The 18011-nt window shown below is 39.4% G+C and overlaps 1 protein-coding gene across 3 annotated transcripts in view; it reads right to left on the bottom strand.

The window, feature by feature from the left end:
* Positions 1-18011, bottom strand: part of OSBPL10 (oxysterol binding protein like 10) — a 96682-nt gene that overhangs the window by 63228 nt on the left and 15443 nt on the right. For all 3 annotated transcript variants that reach the window (XM_060781874.2, XM_060781872.2, XM_060781873.2), the window contains exons 2-3: positions 10341-10516; positions 5789-5868 (exon numbers count right to left, since the gene is read on the bottom strand). In XM_060781874.2, the coding sequence (XP_060637857.2) occupies positions 5789-5868; positions 10341-10516 (256 nt within the window). The remainder of the gene's footprint in view (positions 1-5788; positions 5869-10340; positions 10517-18011) is intronic.

Here is an 18011-nt window from a genome sequence, read left to right as displayed (position 1 = left end):
CAAACCTGTTCCTTCAAAGAGTACATATCTGTTCAAAAACACAGTGACTACTACTCAAAATGAGCCAGCAATGTCTTTCTCCGTATTCCAGATTGACTTTACTGGAATTCAGTCAGCCCATTACTATAACCCATTACTATAACTAAGGGCCAATTCATCTGCCACTATCAGAAATCTATACACATAATAAAAATGAAAAGTGTGTATGTGGTGGAGGTGTCCACTTACATAGACAGCCTCCCACCTCCACAAACAGGCTATAATTCTTAGTGCTGAGAAGTCTCCAAAGGTGCTCCCTCCACTAACATTGCGGTTACAACAAGCATCATGAACACGTAGCCCAAATACTGCCAATACCCCCCCCCCCCCAAAACACTACTGCCCACCAGGGAGAATTTCAGTCTAGATTTGATGTGTTTCCTCCACCACAGACAGGCATCCCAGGGTTCCTTGTGTAGAATTTGCATGACCCCACCCACTGCCTCTCCCTTAACTCTTTCCTACCCTTTCCTATGGCACACAGAAAACACAGGAATTGATCAGCAACCAGACAGACTGGAGGGGTTTGTGGGACTGAGACCAACTGTAAATACAGGAAGGGTTTGGGGGTGACTGTCCTTGGCATATGGGAGTTGTAGTTCACCCTTATCCAGAGAGCACTGAACCCAGACAACGACAGATTTGCACCAAATTTGGCACACACACAGCATACAGGCCTGGTTTGGGGAGGATTCAAGATTCTGGAAATCGTAGTTCACCCACACGCCGTTATGTATTTTCTAATGGGAGCATTCATAAAAAACGAAATCAAAGACTGGCGTTTTCCTAATCAATAGTGTTACTAATTAACTAAATGATATCACCTAACACCCCAAAACAAACAAGGCCTTTTTCAAATAATCCAGGCACCGCTGGGGACCCAAGGTAGTTTTACATAAAAAGAAAACCACAAGAAGTGAGGAGGGGAAGAGGGAATGAGGAAAAGAGTGGGGAGGAAAGCTGGTTGAAGCCAGGGTATCTGCACACTTCCTATCTTCAACACAGCTAGAGCAAATGTCTCTCAAAAAGGGCTACTGAAGGCTCATCAGTGTTTTCACATTTTCTTCTAAAATTGAAGAATTCATGGACAGAGATAAATGTATACAGTTAAAGCAATCCCAGTACAAATATCTCCACATAGAGACTCCCTAATTTATTTCATGTTATTTCACAAGAGATCCAGATACTAAGTGATCGCTAACCAAAGATAATCCTTCTATAACCCAGCAGATGGGCTTCCTGTCATCCAGTTCCATCCAGTGTCCTAGACTCAGAGTACATGCAGATACAACCACAAGAAGCAATCCCAAGTAAAAGTACTTGATAATGCACTCTGAACCTCTGCAATATGTATGAAGTGATGTATTTTTAGCATCTAAAATCTAGACACTACAAAACACAGCAGATGACAGATCCTACCCAATGGGCATACTATGTAACTTCAGGCAAAAAACAGAATTCAAAATGAACATAAGGATTAAATAAATGAGGTAAAGGCCAATAAAAAGTGTAGAACATATCAAATACTCTTTTAAAAAGACAAATAATCAAATTAAGCTAACTTAACTTGTAATGTATAAGGGAGGAAAATACAGAATTTGCAAGCCAAAATGCTGATGTGAGAAGAAAATATTAGAGCTTAAATATACTTTAAGGTGAGCAACAGGCTCTTCAGTTAAATATGAAAAGGAACAAATAAATCACAAACAATGAAATTATTGTTTTTCAGACAAAAATGGTGGGTGGCAGAACACAAAACACAAGACATTTAAGTTGAGAAAAGGGGAAACCAGCCAAAATAGTACTACACAAATCCTTTGGTTCATAATAAACAGAACCAATGAAAATGAAAAGAAATTCAGCAATGTTTGGCAATGGAAAAATGACATTATTTGGCAGATGAATTCTGAGAAGCGAAGAAAATATGAAAATAAGAGAAAAGATAACATCAAAAACACAGAAAGAATAGGAAATCAGGAGTCTAGCAGAAAAACAAGAATCTATATTTGAAAAAAAGATAGATTTGGCTTCAAAAGAACAAGAAAGACAGCCATATAGAAACACCAAAAAGGCAAGATGAAAGATGAACAAAATAAGGGAGCAGATCAAAGAAAAAAGAACAGAGCATTCCCAGCATGTACATGATAATACCAGCTTATTTTGAAACAAAGGGATAATGTATTTGTTAAGGAGAAGAAACCTCAATGATCCCTTTACACAGAACAGTCATTGCAGGTAAGCTAAGCTAATGATAATGTAATAGTTCTATCATTCGGCCACTTTCTCCCCCAAATGCTATGAAATTGCTTATTTAGAGGGAAGAGGGAAAAGAAACAAAATACTGTATATACTTGAGTATAAGCCTAGTTTTTCAGCCCCTTTTTAGGATGAAAAAGTCCCTCTTGGCTTATACTCGAGTCAAGGCTATTTATTATTTTACTCTGTTATTATTATTATTTGAAAGACAACAAGATTAATACAGAGCAAACAAGGTCACTCTGCTGCCTGTTGTATTGGATCACATATCGGACACTTCCCAAGTGTCTAGTAATCCTATTATTATTATTATTATTATTATTATTATTATTATTATTATTGGGCCCGGCTGGTAGCACAATTGGTTAATCAGCTGCAATAAATCACTGCCGACCGAAAGGTGGCAAGTTTGAAGCCTGAGTTGGGGTGGAGCACCCGACTGTTAATAGCTGTTAAAAAAAATAGCTGTTAAAAAAATGCCCAGCTCACTGTTGACCTAAGCAGTTTGAAAACAGCTGTGAGATGTGAGTAGAGAATTTAGGGACTGCTTAAAGCGGGGAGGCTAATTTATGACACCATAAAAATGCCGGAGAGAAAGGAGGAAATACTATCAATTTGATCAAAAGCCTCAACATCACAGTGGATGACGTGACAGCTCCCCCTGTGGCCAAATCGAGCAACCTTCAGGATCCGAAGTAGAAGAACTGCTGAATGGCCTCTATCTGTATGTTTTGTATGTAAAAAATGGCATTGAATGTTTGCCGCGTATGTGTACATTGTGATCCACCCTGAATCCTCTTTGGGGTGAGAAGGGTGAAATATAACGGATTTCCACAAACTCTGTAAAATATCTGTCTGGCAGATATGCACCCAAAGATAAAGTAACAATGTTCCAGCAAAATAATAATAATAATTTTATCTATTCTAGGTTCTCATTAGGAGCCCCTTGTGACACAGCAGGCTAAACTGCTGAGTTGCTTAACTTGCTGACCGAAAGGTTGGTGGTGAGCTCCCACTGTTAGCCCCAGCTTCTGCCAACCCAGCAGTTCCAAAACATGCAAATGTGAGTAAATCAATAGGAAGGTAACGGCGCTCCATGCAGTCATGCCAGCCACATGACCTTGGAGGCGTCTATGGACAATGCCAGCTCTTCTCCTTAGAAAAGGAGATGAGCACCACCCCCCTGAGTTGGACACGACTAGACTTAATGTCAGGCGGAAACCTTTACCTTTACTTAGATTCTCATTCTATGACATATAAAAGTACTCTTATCTTCAATGCTAAGTAGTAAGTGTTTTCAGCAAGATATTAGATTTAATGCACACAAATAATCTACAGTAATGCAAGGCAGATTTGGACAGAAATGCCCTACTTAAAACCAGGTAGGTGATTTATACAGTCTTATAGCCAGCACATTCCCCTCTTCTTGTGATAGATGTATGCACAGAACTCAGCTGAGTAATTACATTTAATTTATTCTCTGACATGCAGAAGCCTAATACCCAGTAGACTAAATATCAGAATACCCCATATGCTCTATAGCAGGCATGGGTAAGCTTTGGCCCTCCAGGTGTTTTGGACTTCAACTCCCAGAATTCCTAACAGCCAGTAGGCTGTTAGGAATTCTGGGAGTTGAAGTCCAAAACACCTGGAGGGCTGAAGTTTTCCCATGCCTGCTCTAAAGGCACAGAATTATGGAATCCTCCTACAACTCCAGAACAAGACTTGGAAAATTCCATTAACACATCTCATGTGATGCTCAAAAACTCCTTGTTTAACTTCTGCACAAAAATTGGCACCATCCCTCACAGTTACGAGAAAGGTATATTTGTTTATTTCAAGCAGAGCACTTTCCATCCTGAACCTCAGCAACTGAATTCCTCAAATAGATCACATTACAGGTATTACAGTTAATCCTCCTCTGTCCAGAAAACATCACAACATCAGGTTGGAAGGATAATTAAAGTCCACATTAAATGAAAGTGGTTTGTTTCTGGTTTTTAATATGTTTAAATGTATTTTATTTCATCGTGAGTTAAAATGCAGTGCTATTTTCCTCTGGGTGTTTACATGGCCCCCTTCCCACTGAAAAGCCCATGACATCAGCACCAAAGCAGGACGGTGGGAGCAAACTCTGCTTGAACCTACTTCCAATAAGGCAAGTGAAACAACTCAAAATATTGTTAATCAGTGACTTACTTAAACCAATCTTCTTTTAAAATACACAATGGCAATTCTTCCCATGTTCACAAAGGAATTTGTTTAAATCAGCTGCACTCAAAATTTTGGCAGTGCACAGTATAAAGCTGGTTGAATACTAATCCAAGAATACTGTTATGAGCAAAGCTAAGTAGAGTCAGATGGTTGAAAAAATAGCACAATAAAAGAAGAATAATGGTGTCATTTCTTGTTATGTGCTTTGTGACATCGAAATTATCTTCTTTCCAAACCTGACAGTTCTTCAACAGTACTTGCTTTTTCGCACATATGCCGTGTGAAATTCATTTTGGACTTACCTCCAGTTAAGTGGGTTTATTATGAGCATGGCACTAAAGTCTACCCTTTAATAAACATAGATATTTTAAGTGATTTAACATTCTGCAGATTTTTATTTCATGCCAGAAGCGACTTGAGAAACCACAAGTCGCTTCTGGTGTGAGAGAATTGGCCGTCTGCAAGGACGTTGCCCAGGGGACGTCCGGATGTTTTACCATCCTGTGGGAGGCTTCTCTCATGTCCCTGCATGGGAAGCTGGAGCTAACAGATGGGAGCTCACACCATCTTGCGGATTCAAACCAGCCAATCTTCAGGTCAGCAATTCAGCTGGCACAAGGGTTTAACCCATTGCACCATGCCAATGGGCTAAATACATTTAATAAATTATTATTATTATTATTATTAAATACATTTATTATTATTAAATACATTTAATAATTGGAAGAGACCTTACGGGCCATCCAGTCCAACCTCCTGCCAAGAAGCAGAAAAATCACATTCAAAGCACCCCCAACAGATGGTCATCCAGTCTGTTTAAAGGCCTCCAACGAAGGAGTCTCCACCACACTGTGGGGCAGAGTTCCACTGCTGAACAACTCTCACAATTAGGAAGTTGTTCCTCATGTTCAGGTGGACTCCCCTTTCCTGTAGTTTGAAGTTTTTGTTCCGCGTCCTAGTTCCCAGGGCAGCAGAAAACAAGCTTGCTCCCTTCTCCCTATGACTTCCCCTCACATATTTACACATGGCCATCATGCAGTTAAATTCTACGTCTGACCCTTTCAAAATTATTCCCTTTCTTGCCATTCGCTTGTCTTCTCCAACCCATGAAAATCCAATTAATGGTGGTAATATTCAGAACCTTGTTTCACTATATATCAGAGCAAAGCAAAACTCAAATCATTTGAGCTCTATTAATATACCTAAGCACTTGAACAGAATTTGTGCTAATAAACCAAATGACAAGCAAGAACACGATTTCTCTTAAATAATTACTTACCTTTAAATTATTTTCTGTATGGTACTTGGCACAAGATCGCAGCTGAGTCACCCAGTATTGTCTCTCCTTTGTATCACTAGCTAGAAATAAATACACAGGAAAAAAAAACCTGTAATTTATTCAAATCTACCTGTTTAAAAGAATTTACGTTTCATTGCTTCATTATTCTTAAATCTAAAGTTTGTCATTCTAAAAACAGATTTGTAATTACTAACACTTTGATAATGACTTCCTTTAATTTCAGTTTGATTTCTTCTAAGCAAACAACATGATATAGTAAATGGTATCTATTATTTAATTCATGGATAGGAAGCTTTCAGTTCATAGTAGAATGGAATGCTTTGGGGATCCACTGCAACTCCCCAAGCTTTGGAATCATAGAGTTGGAAGAGACCTTGTGGGCCATGAAGTCCAATCTCCTGTCAAGAAGCAGGAAAACCGCATTCAAAACACCCCTGACAGATGGCCATCCAGCCTGTTTAAAAGCCTTCAAAGAAGGAGCCTCCACCACACTCTGAGGCAGAGAGTTCCACTGCTGAACAGCTCTCACAGTCAGGAAGTTCTTCCTCATGTTCAGGTAGAATCTCCTTTCCTGTAGTTTGAAGCTATTGTCCAAGTCTCCAGGGCAGCAGAAAACATGCCTGCTCCCTCCTCCCTATGGCTTTCTCTCACATATTAATACATGGCCATCATGTCTCCTCTCAGCCTTCTCTTTTGAAGGCTAAACATGCCCCGCTCTTTAAACCGCTCCTTATCGGGCTTGTTCTCCAGACCCTTGATCATTTTAGTCGCCCTCCTCTGGACACAGTCCAGCTTGTTGACATCTCCCTTCAATTGCGGTGACCAGAATTGGACACAGTATTCCAGGTGTGGTCTGACCATGCCAGAATATAGGGATAGCATGACTTCCCTGGATCTAGGCACTATATCTAGTTTTCCTATTCCACCCGATGTCTCCTGTTTTTATCCCTGCACCACCTGACCCAGCCCATCTCGATTAACTCCTTGTCCTTAATTGTTATTATTTCATACCCGGTGTTATATCCTACTGTTAATGTTTTTATTGCTGCACATTATTTTAATATTAATCATTATTTTACTGTATGTTGTTTTATTTGTTCACTGTATTTGTTGGACTTGGCCTCATGTTAGTCACCCCGTGTCCCTGAGGGGAGATGGTGATGGGGTATAAATAAAGTTTAATAAAAATAATATACTCTCCTTTACGCAGGCCAAAATCCCATTGGCTTTTTTTGCCACCACATGACATTGTTGGCTCATGTTTAACTTGTTGTCCACAAGGACTCCAAGATCTTTTTCATACGTGCTGCTGTCAAGCCAGGCATCCGCCATTCTGTATCTTTGCACTTCATTTTTTTGTCTGCCTAAGTGGAGTCTCATTTGTCCTTATTGAACTTCATTTTGTTTGTTTCTGCCCATCTCTCTAATCTGTTAAGGACACCCTGCAAAAAAGAATATCTTTTGGCTGAGAAAATATTTCCTTTCCTACAAAACATTCCAGAAACCTGCTATTTTAGAACTATTCTGAGGCCCCAAAGGCAACCAGGAGCGACACATGACTTTCTAGTAACCCAAAAAGGCAGCTGCTGTAGTCCAAAGTGACCCAATGGAGCCAAAAGACCAAAATGGCACCTCTGGATTCCAGAACATGACCATCCTGATTCAAACAAATGTGCAAAGATGACTGTAAATTACATTTGTATTATATCAATATAGTATGTGCATAGAATATGTTTTTGCATATGCTAGGCAAATATGCTCACCAAATGAGATGATAATTGGCTAAACTAACGCTGAGTCACTTCAAACATCTTTTTCATTTTATGCAAATTTTACTCCTGGAAGATCTTATCCTCACTTAAACAAGGCAATCTTGAAATTAAAAAAAGGAATTAAACCAATATACTAATCTAGAATATAAGGATATTTGACAGAGGATATGCAGGCAGGAGTAAAATGTAATACAGCCATACTCTCATGCACATGTGCATTCCCTTGAATTTGTCTTGGACAAATTCTAATATTCTTGGCTCACCTATCTGCCATCCCTTTGGTTATAGAACACTAGCGGAATCCATTTTGTTTCTTTCTGTTTCTTTGTATATACTTTCCTAGAGGAAATCCTTGTATCCCTCTCTTATTGAACAGGTTGGACTCAACCACTTATTTATTTGGGCTTGTTGTCAAATTAGACTGGAATTCTTACACCAGTTTGCAGATTTAGTTAAAGTAATGTAATAAAATGTGGGCCCAATTAAACCTACTACTACTACTACTATTATTATCATCATCATCATCATCATCATCGCAGTTGGTGGGGACGAGAGAGAGGGCCTTCTCAGTGGTAACCCCCCGTCTCTGGAACACCCTTCCAAGGGAAATAAAGCAGGCCCCATCCCTCCCCTCCTTTTGTAAGAGTTTGAAGACCTGGTGGTTTCAATAACCCTTTGAAAATGACCAGTTCTAACTCAGCCCCACACATTGTCTAATACGGCCTTATTCTTCCTACCAGTTACCCAGATTCTTTCCTCTAATCGGCCCTGGAATGAACAGCCACAGACCCATACCTAATATTATTGATGCCTGCCATAGCATTGCACTTAATTCCTCGGCCCCCTAGAATTTTTGGGCTTGCACAATTCTTGGCCCGGCCTTTTAAATTTTTAATTGCCTTGAAAAGACAGGATTACTTTTAATATATGTGTGTTATGGCAACAATTTTTATGCTTATATTTTGTTTGTTAATCTTATGGTTATGTTGTTTTTGCTCTGTATGATTTGTGATGTTGCCTGGGAACATCCAACTCGGGGGGATGGAGCGGTATATAAATAAAGCTTTATTATATTATTTATATTATTATTATTATTATTATTATTATTATATCATCATCATCATCTTTACTTTTTCCCCATGGGGACTCAAGGCAGCTAACATCTATCCATACTAATCAGTTTAAAAAGAGTAATAGAAAAGTTTAAAAACAAAAGAATAATAACAGTGTGGTAAAAACAGAATTAAAATACAGCAAATACATTAAAATGGCCTCTAAAACTCATATCTCCCTCCCCAACCCCAACCACCCTTCCCGGATCCTCCCCTTACCCTTCCCCAAAAGCCTGTTGGCAGAGGAAGGTCTTGACCTGCATGCAGAAGGCCAGCAGGGATGGGGCCTTCCTGGTTTCTCTTGGGAAGGAGTTCCACAGCCTGGGAGCAGCCACCGAAAAGACCCCTTCCATGTTCCCACTAACTGTGCTTGAATGGGTGGTGGGACTGAGAGAAGGCCCTCCCCAGAAGATCGTAGATGTCTCCCTGGTTCATAGAAAGAGATCCGGAGCCATATAGGACTTTGTAAGTTAAAACTAGGCATTCTGAATTGTGCTTGGAAATGTGTTAGGAGCCAGCGGAGCTGTCACAACAGAGGGGTTGTGTGCTCCCTTGTAGCCAACCCCAGTTAGCAATATGGCTGCTGCTCTTTGGATCAACTGAAGTTTCCAAGCACTTTTCAAAGGCAGTCCCATGTAGAGTACATTACAGTAGTCCAACTGGGATGTAACCAAGGCATATACCATCGTGGCCAGATCTTACTTCAGTTACAACTATAACACCTCTTTATTTAATATTTCAAATGAAATAACATTAATCCAGCACATCAACATAGAGAACACAGCTATCAATGTCTACAATGCCTATATTCTTGCCGGAAATTGATTGAATGAAAATTAACCAGTAAAGTGAAAGTAGCTGTCATTGATGGGGAATCTGGGAAGCTACACTTCAAGCTTGTCATCTTAATGTAGGCAGCGAGTCTGTGTTAAATGGATGATCAAATCACATAACCACCGTTTTGGAAACTAATAGGCACAAATTGAGCAATAATCTCTTATTTTTTTTAAAAAAAAAGTCATTTCCTGAGCCAAAAATGCAATTTGGGGTGGGGTGCACTTGGAAACATGGTGAAAATGCTCTTTGTGCTGCCATTGGGAGAAGGTGGGGTTTAAAAAGCAAAGAAACAGTTTTGACCCATTAATCAAATGAATGCATCCCAGCTATAAATCAATACTTAATAAGACACAAAAACCAAAGGAGGGAATTATAATCCTTCTTTTTTGTTAAAGGGCTTTCCAGAGGTATCTATTTATCTGCTGTGGGGGCAGATCAATTAAAAGAGGAAATATGTTCCTTCCTACTACCCCTCCCCTATTTCAAACAATAATGCTGAAGCTATCTCCAGCCCTATCCTCAGGTTGACCCTGATAAACAAGACTAATACTACCAAGCCCCTGTTCAGATAAGAAAGTCAGGTTTTATCAGCTGATCCTCATCTGAAGCAGGTTGCCTGATTCAGTTGCAGAACATTTCAGCTCCAAAGGTGTGTTTTTTTTCAGTTTCAATGGTAATACAGTTTTGCCCCGTATAAACTAATTAGAGCATTTGCCTTAATTCAGTAAATGTAAAAGTGGAAAATGAAACAATGGCCAAAAAAAAAAAAAACCCACTGGGTTTGGGTTTTTAAAGAAAACAATCTCATACCTCTCAGTTTATACATTTCTCCGTTAGCCGAGTATACCACCAACATGTTCGGGGCTTCATCACTGAGGGAAACTATAGCCCCAGCTAAGGACAGCACCCCTCGTGGCTTCTGGTTTTTACTTTGTTCATTCACAAAATACTGTAAAATTCCAGTTTCAAAATCCAGCATGAAGTACCTGTTAATGAAAAAATAGAAATAAAAAGCACAAAGATTATTATCTAAATTTTATGAATAAAAAATAACCATATTCCCTAAACATACACAGAGTTGGAGAATAAAACCCATTGGTGGTTTTTGTGTCAACATCCTCACTCAAGAACATTTCACTCTTACAAGCAGCCTCTTAAAGAACTTACAGAATTAGTCAAATGTATATTATCTCCCAACAGTTCCATTAAAGTAGCACTATATCATGATATTGGAGCCCCCAGTGGCGCAGTAGGTTAAAGCACTGAGCTGCTGAGCTTGTTGATCGAAAGGTTACAGGTTCGATTCCGGGGAGCGGCGTGAGCTTCCGCTATCAGCTCTAGCTTCTGCCAACCTAGCAGTTTGAAAACATGCAAATGTGAGTGGATCAATAGGTACCGCTCCAGCGAGAAGATAAGGGTGCTCCATGCAGTCATACCGGTCACATGACCTTGGAGGTGTCGCTGGACAACGCCGGCCCTTCGGCTTAGAAATGGAGATGACCACCACACCCCAGAGTCAGACATGACTGGACTTAATGTCGGGGGACAACTTTTACCTTTACTATATCACAGTAAAATTAATTATGTGCCATACTTTATTTATTTGATTTACTATTCACCTAAGGGTCCCCTGGTGGCACAGCAGGTTAAACCGCTAAGCTGCTGAACTTGCAGACTGAAAGGTTGGCAGTTCGAATCTGGGGAACAGGGTGAGCTCCCGCTGTTAGTCCCAGCTTCTGCCAATCTAGCAGTTTGAAAACATGCAAATGTGAGTAGATCAATAGGTACCACCTTGGCGGGAAGGTAACGGTGCACCATGCAGTCACTCTGGCCACATGACTTAGGAGGTGTCTAAGGACAATGCCAGCTCTTCAGCTTAGAAATGGAGATGAGCACCAACCCCCAGAGTCAGACACGACTAGACTTAAAGTCAGGGGAAACCTTTACCTTTACTATTCACCTTAGGAAGAACGAAGTCGGACACCTGCAAGTGATATTACAGCGATCCCCAGAAAATGAATTCACATGGAGAAAGGGCAAAGTTATGCCAGGAAACGGGGGGAAAAGACAGAATTGTTTAGAAAACAGTTCAGCAGGTGACAGACAACTCAGCAAGGGCAGCCCTAGATAGAGCACACTATAGAAGTCTATTCTTAAAATTAGGAGGGATTATAACATAACCATTCAAGCAACAAAAACAAAAAACACTCAATACCAAACCAACTCTAGCGTAGTGGAAAGCTCGTACGTTTCTTCACTAAATAATTTTAGATGAAGGCAAAATGCCAAGAACTAAGAATAAGAGATTCAAAATTAATTGGGAAATAAAACCAAAGTCACTTCTTTCCCTGCCACAAAAAAACACAATAGAAATGCAATGAAAATTACAGTACCACAAAATGAACTTATGCATTAGAGAGGCATCAGAGAAGAATATACTTTAATTACTCAGTTCAACATATAAAGCTCTTAAACAATGTACTAATGAAGTTAGCTGCAATTAGTTCTTTTGCCACCAATAAAACAAAATGAAAATAAGTTATGACTAGCCTATTCCAGTGATTTTTAAGCACAAGTAACCGAACTGTATTCTTCTTTTATCCACATTCATCACTGTTCTTTATAAAACTACATATCTAATTCATTTTTTTAATATCATCTTCATTAATTCATCACATTTAGCTCAAAAAATTTCATTTCCAAGAGGGTTGCAGTAAAAGAAGTGCTGTAGTTAGACAACTTGTAGTTAAACAAAAGCTTTCAGTTAAACAAAACTTTTACTTTAGCCTGTATTTCTTGTATGAAGTCTTTGTCAAGGTCTCACCTTGTACACAACCAAGCTTCAAGCTGATCGTTCCACTGATTTTTACAACATTATACCGAGAAATAGGAAAGTCATAAAGATATTTCATTCTCCTGCAGTGACACAGAATTGAAAGCTGAAGCTATCTGCACTACAATCTTTAATTTGATGGAGGGCATACTTGTTTCATATCTAAATTACATCTTCACAGAAAATCCCTTAATTAGGAACATGTAATTCAATTTCATAATATTTTATGGGGAAAGGCTATGCAATAATGTTTAGATACTGCATGCAATCATGGCTGTTTTATTTGCATTGTTCTGTATTCATTACATTCAAAATGTTTCACCAAAAACAATGTCAAAAAGTAATCACGATATCTAGGATTATCATTCTTTATATGAAAGGCTGAATGGTTTCTCAGTGAAATCATAGAAAAATATGACCTTGTTACATACATATGCCACAATACAGAGTTAAATACACTCAACGTCATTGAAAGTACATAACTTGGAAATCTCTTAACAAGCATAATAAGAGGACAGTGATAGCCAAAAATCTTGCAAATAACATCTGATGGATAAAAAGGTAGGTATATCTATAGATAGATAGGTAGATATCTCTTATAAAGCAGTGTTTCACAACCTTCCTAATGCTGCGACCCCTTAATACAGTTCCTCATGTTGTGGTGACCCCAACCATAACATTATATTCGTTGCTACTTCATAACTGTAGTTTTGCTACTGTTACGAATCGTAATGTAAATATCTGATACGCAGGATGTATTTTCATTCACTGGACCAAATTTGGCACCCACTACGCCCAAATTTGAATTCTGGTGGGGTTGGGGGGATTGATTTTGTCATTTGGTAGTTGCTGGGATTTATAGTTCACCTACAATCAAATAAACCGCTTTGAGTCCCCCTAGGGGTGAGAAAAGCGGTATATAAAAACTGTAGATAAATAAATAAATAGCATTCTGAACTCCACCAACAATAGAACTAAACCAAACGTGGCACAGAGAACCCCCATGACTAATAGAAAATACTAGAAGCGTTTGGTGGACATTGACCTTGAGTTTTTGAGTTGTAGTTCATCTACATCCAGAGAGCACATCTATGAATGAGCTGGACCAAACTTGGCATGAATCCTGAATATGCCAAAATTTGAACACTGGTGGAGTTTGGGGAAAATAGACCTTGACATTTGGGAGTTGTAGTTGCTGGGATTTATAGTCCACCTACAATCAAAGAGCCCCTTGAACTCAAACAATGATAGAATAGGGCCAAACTTCCAACACAGAACCCCCATGACCAACAGAAAATACTGGAGGGATTTGGGAGGAATTGACAGTGAGTTAAGGAGGAGCATGCCTGCTCTCCCCTCCCTGCTTGGTGTCTCAGAAACAGCCCCTACCTTGGCTGAGAGGCCAGTAAATCACAGCAGGAGGAGGACTTTTGGTGGGAGGACTTGCCGTCTGTTTCCAAAAGGGAAGAGAAGGATAGGCAAAGCGATCTTCAGCCTTCTCTGCCAAAGGGGTTCCCAAGACAATCAGAAGTATGTGTTTCCTGATGGTCTTTATTGGCCCCTCTAAAACTCCCCTCACAACCCTCCCAGGGTCCTGACCCCCAAGTTGAGAAACACTGTTGTAAAGCAAATCATATATGAAACAACAGAAGGAACCTCTCATTGCCATGCTATGAAATAGTAGAAAGAATGAATCACCAGACCCTGCCTCTCTGACACTAATTAATCATATTAAGACTACATTGATATCATGGTTTGAATATTGAACTACAACTCTAGAGTTCTCATTCATGGGAACATACTGGGGTGGCCTTATCCAAGTCACACTCTCTCAGCTTCAGAGGAAGGCAAAGACAAAACCCCTCTGAACTAATCCTGACAGGAAAGCCCCATAACAGGTTCGCATTAGACTTGCCATGAATCAAAAATGTCTTGAAGACAAACAAAAACAGGAAAATATAAGATATCTACCTCTGTTTGATACTGCATTCATCTGATGCTAGATCTTAGTATTCAGACAGGCAAATGAATTACTATGGCCCAAGCTAAGCCACCTGTCTATCAATTCCACATTTCACTTCAATGTTTATGCAGAGAGTCCAATCCTAACCAATTCAACCTTTATTCCATAAATTTGTTGTTGTTGTTCATTCGTTCAGTCGTCTCCGACTCTTCGTGACCTCATGGACCAGCCCACGCCAGAGCTCCCTGTCGGCCGTTACCACCCCCAGCTCCCTCAAGGTCAGTCCAGTCACTTCAAGGATGCCATCCATCCATCTTGCCCTTGGTCGGCCCCTCTTCCTTTTGCCTTCCACTTTCCCCAGCATAATTGTCTTCTCTAGGCTTTCCTGTCTCCTCATGATGTGACCAAAGTACTTCAACTTTGTCTCTAGTATCTTTCCCTCCAGTGGGCAGTCGGGCTTTATTTCCTGGAGGATGGACTGGTTGGATCTTCTCGCAGTCCAAGGCACTCTCAGCACTTTCCTCCAACACCACAGCTCAAAAGCATCGATCTTCCTTCGCTCAGCCTTCCCTAAGGTCCAGCTCTCACATCCGTAGGTGACTACAGGAAATACCATGGCTTTGACTAGGCGGATCTTTGTTGCCAGTCTGATGTCTCTACTCTTTACTATTTTATCGAGATTGGACATTGCTCTCCTCCCAAGAAGTAAGCGTCTTCTGATTTCCTGGCCACAGTCTGCATCTGCAGTAATCTTTGCACCTAGAAATACAAAGTCTGTCACGGCCTCCACGGTTTCTCCCTCTATTTTCCAGTTGTCAATCATTCTTGTTGCCATAATCTTGGTTTTTCCATAAATAGGAAGAGTGAAATGTTGTCTAAATGTAAGTCCACATAAATTTGAAAGCTATACATAATGTTAAGATGTGTGCATTATCTTGTTATTCAAATTTTTGTTTGACATTTTGTTTGTACATTATGTTATAATCTAGATTTTGCTGGAAGGGTCAAGGGGGATGCATATTGCACATAATTACCTCTGTTTCAATACCTCATCTGCAATTTTTCCCTAACAGAATTATCCTGTAACAAGACAAGCATAACAGAAAGAGTGAGTCAAAATGTAAGTATTTTGCTCTTTAAGTGACCAATAATACTGCCAGAAAAAAGCAGGTTACACCCTCTGTATGACACTGAAAGTCATTCAAGATAGTCACTGCCAAAACTGTGCATGCTCTCTGTTACTGAACTTTGGATTTTGAAACAAAATATATATAAGCAGGGTGTGTGGTCTAAGGTACACACAGTTATACAGTGTGTCTTGTTCAATGCCATGCTAACACTTCAAAGTTGTTTTACTACCTCAACTACGAGTAAATATATTCCACTAATTGCTAAACAGTGGAATTCTTGGTGTCTGCTGGGTTTGGTTTCATGACCAACCTATGGATCCCAAAATCCATGAATGCTCAAATCCCTGTAAATACCAGGGTGGGTCAAAAAGTAATGCCTCAGTCTCTCTAACTTTTATTTCTTCCACAGCTACTGGACTATCTATACATGATATGATAAAAGGAACCTCATTCTACTGGTAAAGTCTTTTATTTTTTCTGGTTGATGGATTAGAACCATGAATCTGAAGCTAAAAGAAAGAGTCTACATTGAATTTCTGGCAAAAGAAGGTTGTGTACCTAAGAAAATCCATAATCGCTTGAAGAATGTTTATGATTTGGCCCCTTCTGACTTTTACCCATTTAGGTTTCAGATTCAGTGACCTGAATAATGTTAAAACCGCTTTGAAATCATGGGTCAAGAAGCAAAACCCTGCATTTTTCCAAAATGGTTTCGATGCCTGGGTTAAACAATGGTGCAAATGTGTACAAATTGATGGTGACTACGTTGAACAGTGGTTTGATAAAGAGGACAGTTCAGGCTTTGATCTGTACAACTTCTGCTGTCATATGTTAATCCATAATGTTTTTTATGACACAGGAGGCAAAAATTTTTTGATCCACCCTCATACAATGGCGTAATATAATAGTGCCCCTTAATTAAAATGCCAAAATTAAAATTTCCTTTTTGGATTTTTTTTTTTTTGAAAAATATTTTCATGCTGTGGATGGTTGAATCCATGTATGAAGAACATATCCACTGGATATGAAGGGACAACTGTATAGCTTGTTTTGCAATGGAAGAATACCAGCCAAACTAATGAGATGGTTAGCACATAAAGCATGTGTACAGTGTAAGATCCAGTAATATTATTTAACATATAAACAACCAGGAAGATTATGAGCATTATCAACACATCACTGAAATGTTTGGCACTTCCACTGCTGATAAAGTGCAGAAAGACTAGCACTATCATCATTGCGCAATATTGTATGCAAATTAATTTGAGTCAGCATAGTCCTGTCTTGAGGTTATTGATGCTCCCCTTCATCCCTAGATCTCAGCAGTTTATCTTCCATTTTCGCAACACTCTTCCCTCAGCAAGAATTACTGCCTGGAAGCAGCAAAACTTCAGTGTTACGGAAAAAAAGCAACTCAAGTCGTGATTTTCTATTTTCTTTTTAATGAACAGATTGATGTGCACATTTCAAATTCTAACTTCATTTGTTGTAACGTAGGATCCTACATCTTGTGCTAGTACAGGCATGGGCAAACTTGGGCCCTTCAAGTGTTTTGGACTTGAACTCCTACCATTCCTAACAGCCTCAGGCCCTTTACTTTTCCCCCTTAGCTTGAGTGGCTGAGGGGGGAAAGGAGTGGTGGGAGCTGAGGTCCAAAACATCTGGAGGGCCCAAGTTTGCCCACGCCTGTGATAGTATGTACATAATGTAATATTGAAGAACATCTGAAGCAACAATAAGCAAACACTATACAACTAAAACATTCCAATATTCATTTCTATCTACAACACAGTTAATTAAATTAAATAATTTCAAAAGTGAGTGTTATTCTATATAAAAAGGCTCATTTTTAACAAAACTCCACTGTGGCTAGATTTAAATTAAGGAAACAACATTGCACATTTTAAAGCATTCACATTTTAAACCCCAGCTTAAGACTGGGGTTGACTGGGGCGGTTGGAAGTCTCTCAATCATAGGGTCACCATAAGGTGAAGTCTGCTTGACAGCAAATAACAATAAGTAAATTGATAATTTATTATCAGGGATGACATTGATACCAATCAAAGCATTTGCTGTTGTTAATTACCACTGAGTCAGTTTTGACTTATGGTGACGAAACCTCCAAATCTCTCTTTTATCATTAACTTAAATCTTGCAAACTCTGACAAATGGCTGACATTCCAATTCTTAATGCATAACCACCATGATATTTGTGCAACACCATTTTACACAGTACTCCAAAAAACAATTAAGGATTGTTTTCCTCACATCAAAACACTGTTAGTTTAGTCATGGGAAAGTAAAATCTAACTACTCCATGCCCGTTGCAAAACACCGCCACTGTCAGCAAAGTTCCTTTAGTTTTCTGTAACCAGTTTCTCACACAACAGGCTTCCAACATCGGGTTTTATTGCTCACTTAGAAGGCATTCTCCTGAGACACAGTTGGGACTAGTCCCAGGCTGTCTGTTTTATATTTAAGCAGGAAGCCATCTGTGACACTCCCATAGTTGGCAAATGTCACTGCCTGATTTAGTCATAATAGACTCAGTTTC

The sequence above is a fragment of the Anolis sagrei genome, chromosome 6, assembly GCF_037176765.1.
Source record: "Anolis sagrei isolate rAnoSag1 chromosome 6, rAnoSag1.mat, whole genome shotgun sequence".
NCBI lineage: Eukaryota > Metazoa > Chordata > Lepidosauria > Squamata > Dactyloidae > Anolis > Anolis sagrei.
This window is presented reverse-complemented; position numbering and strand designations above follow the sequence as displayed.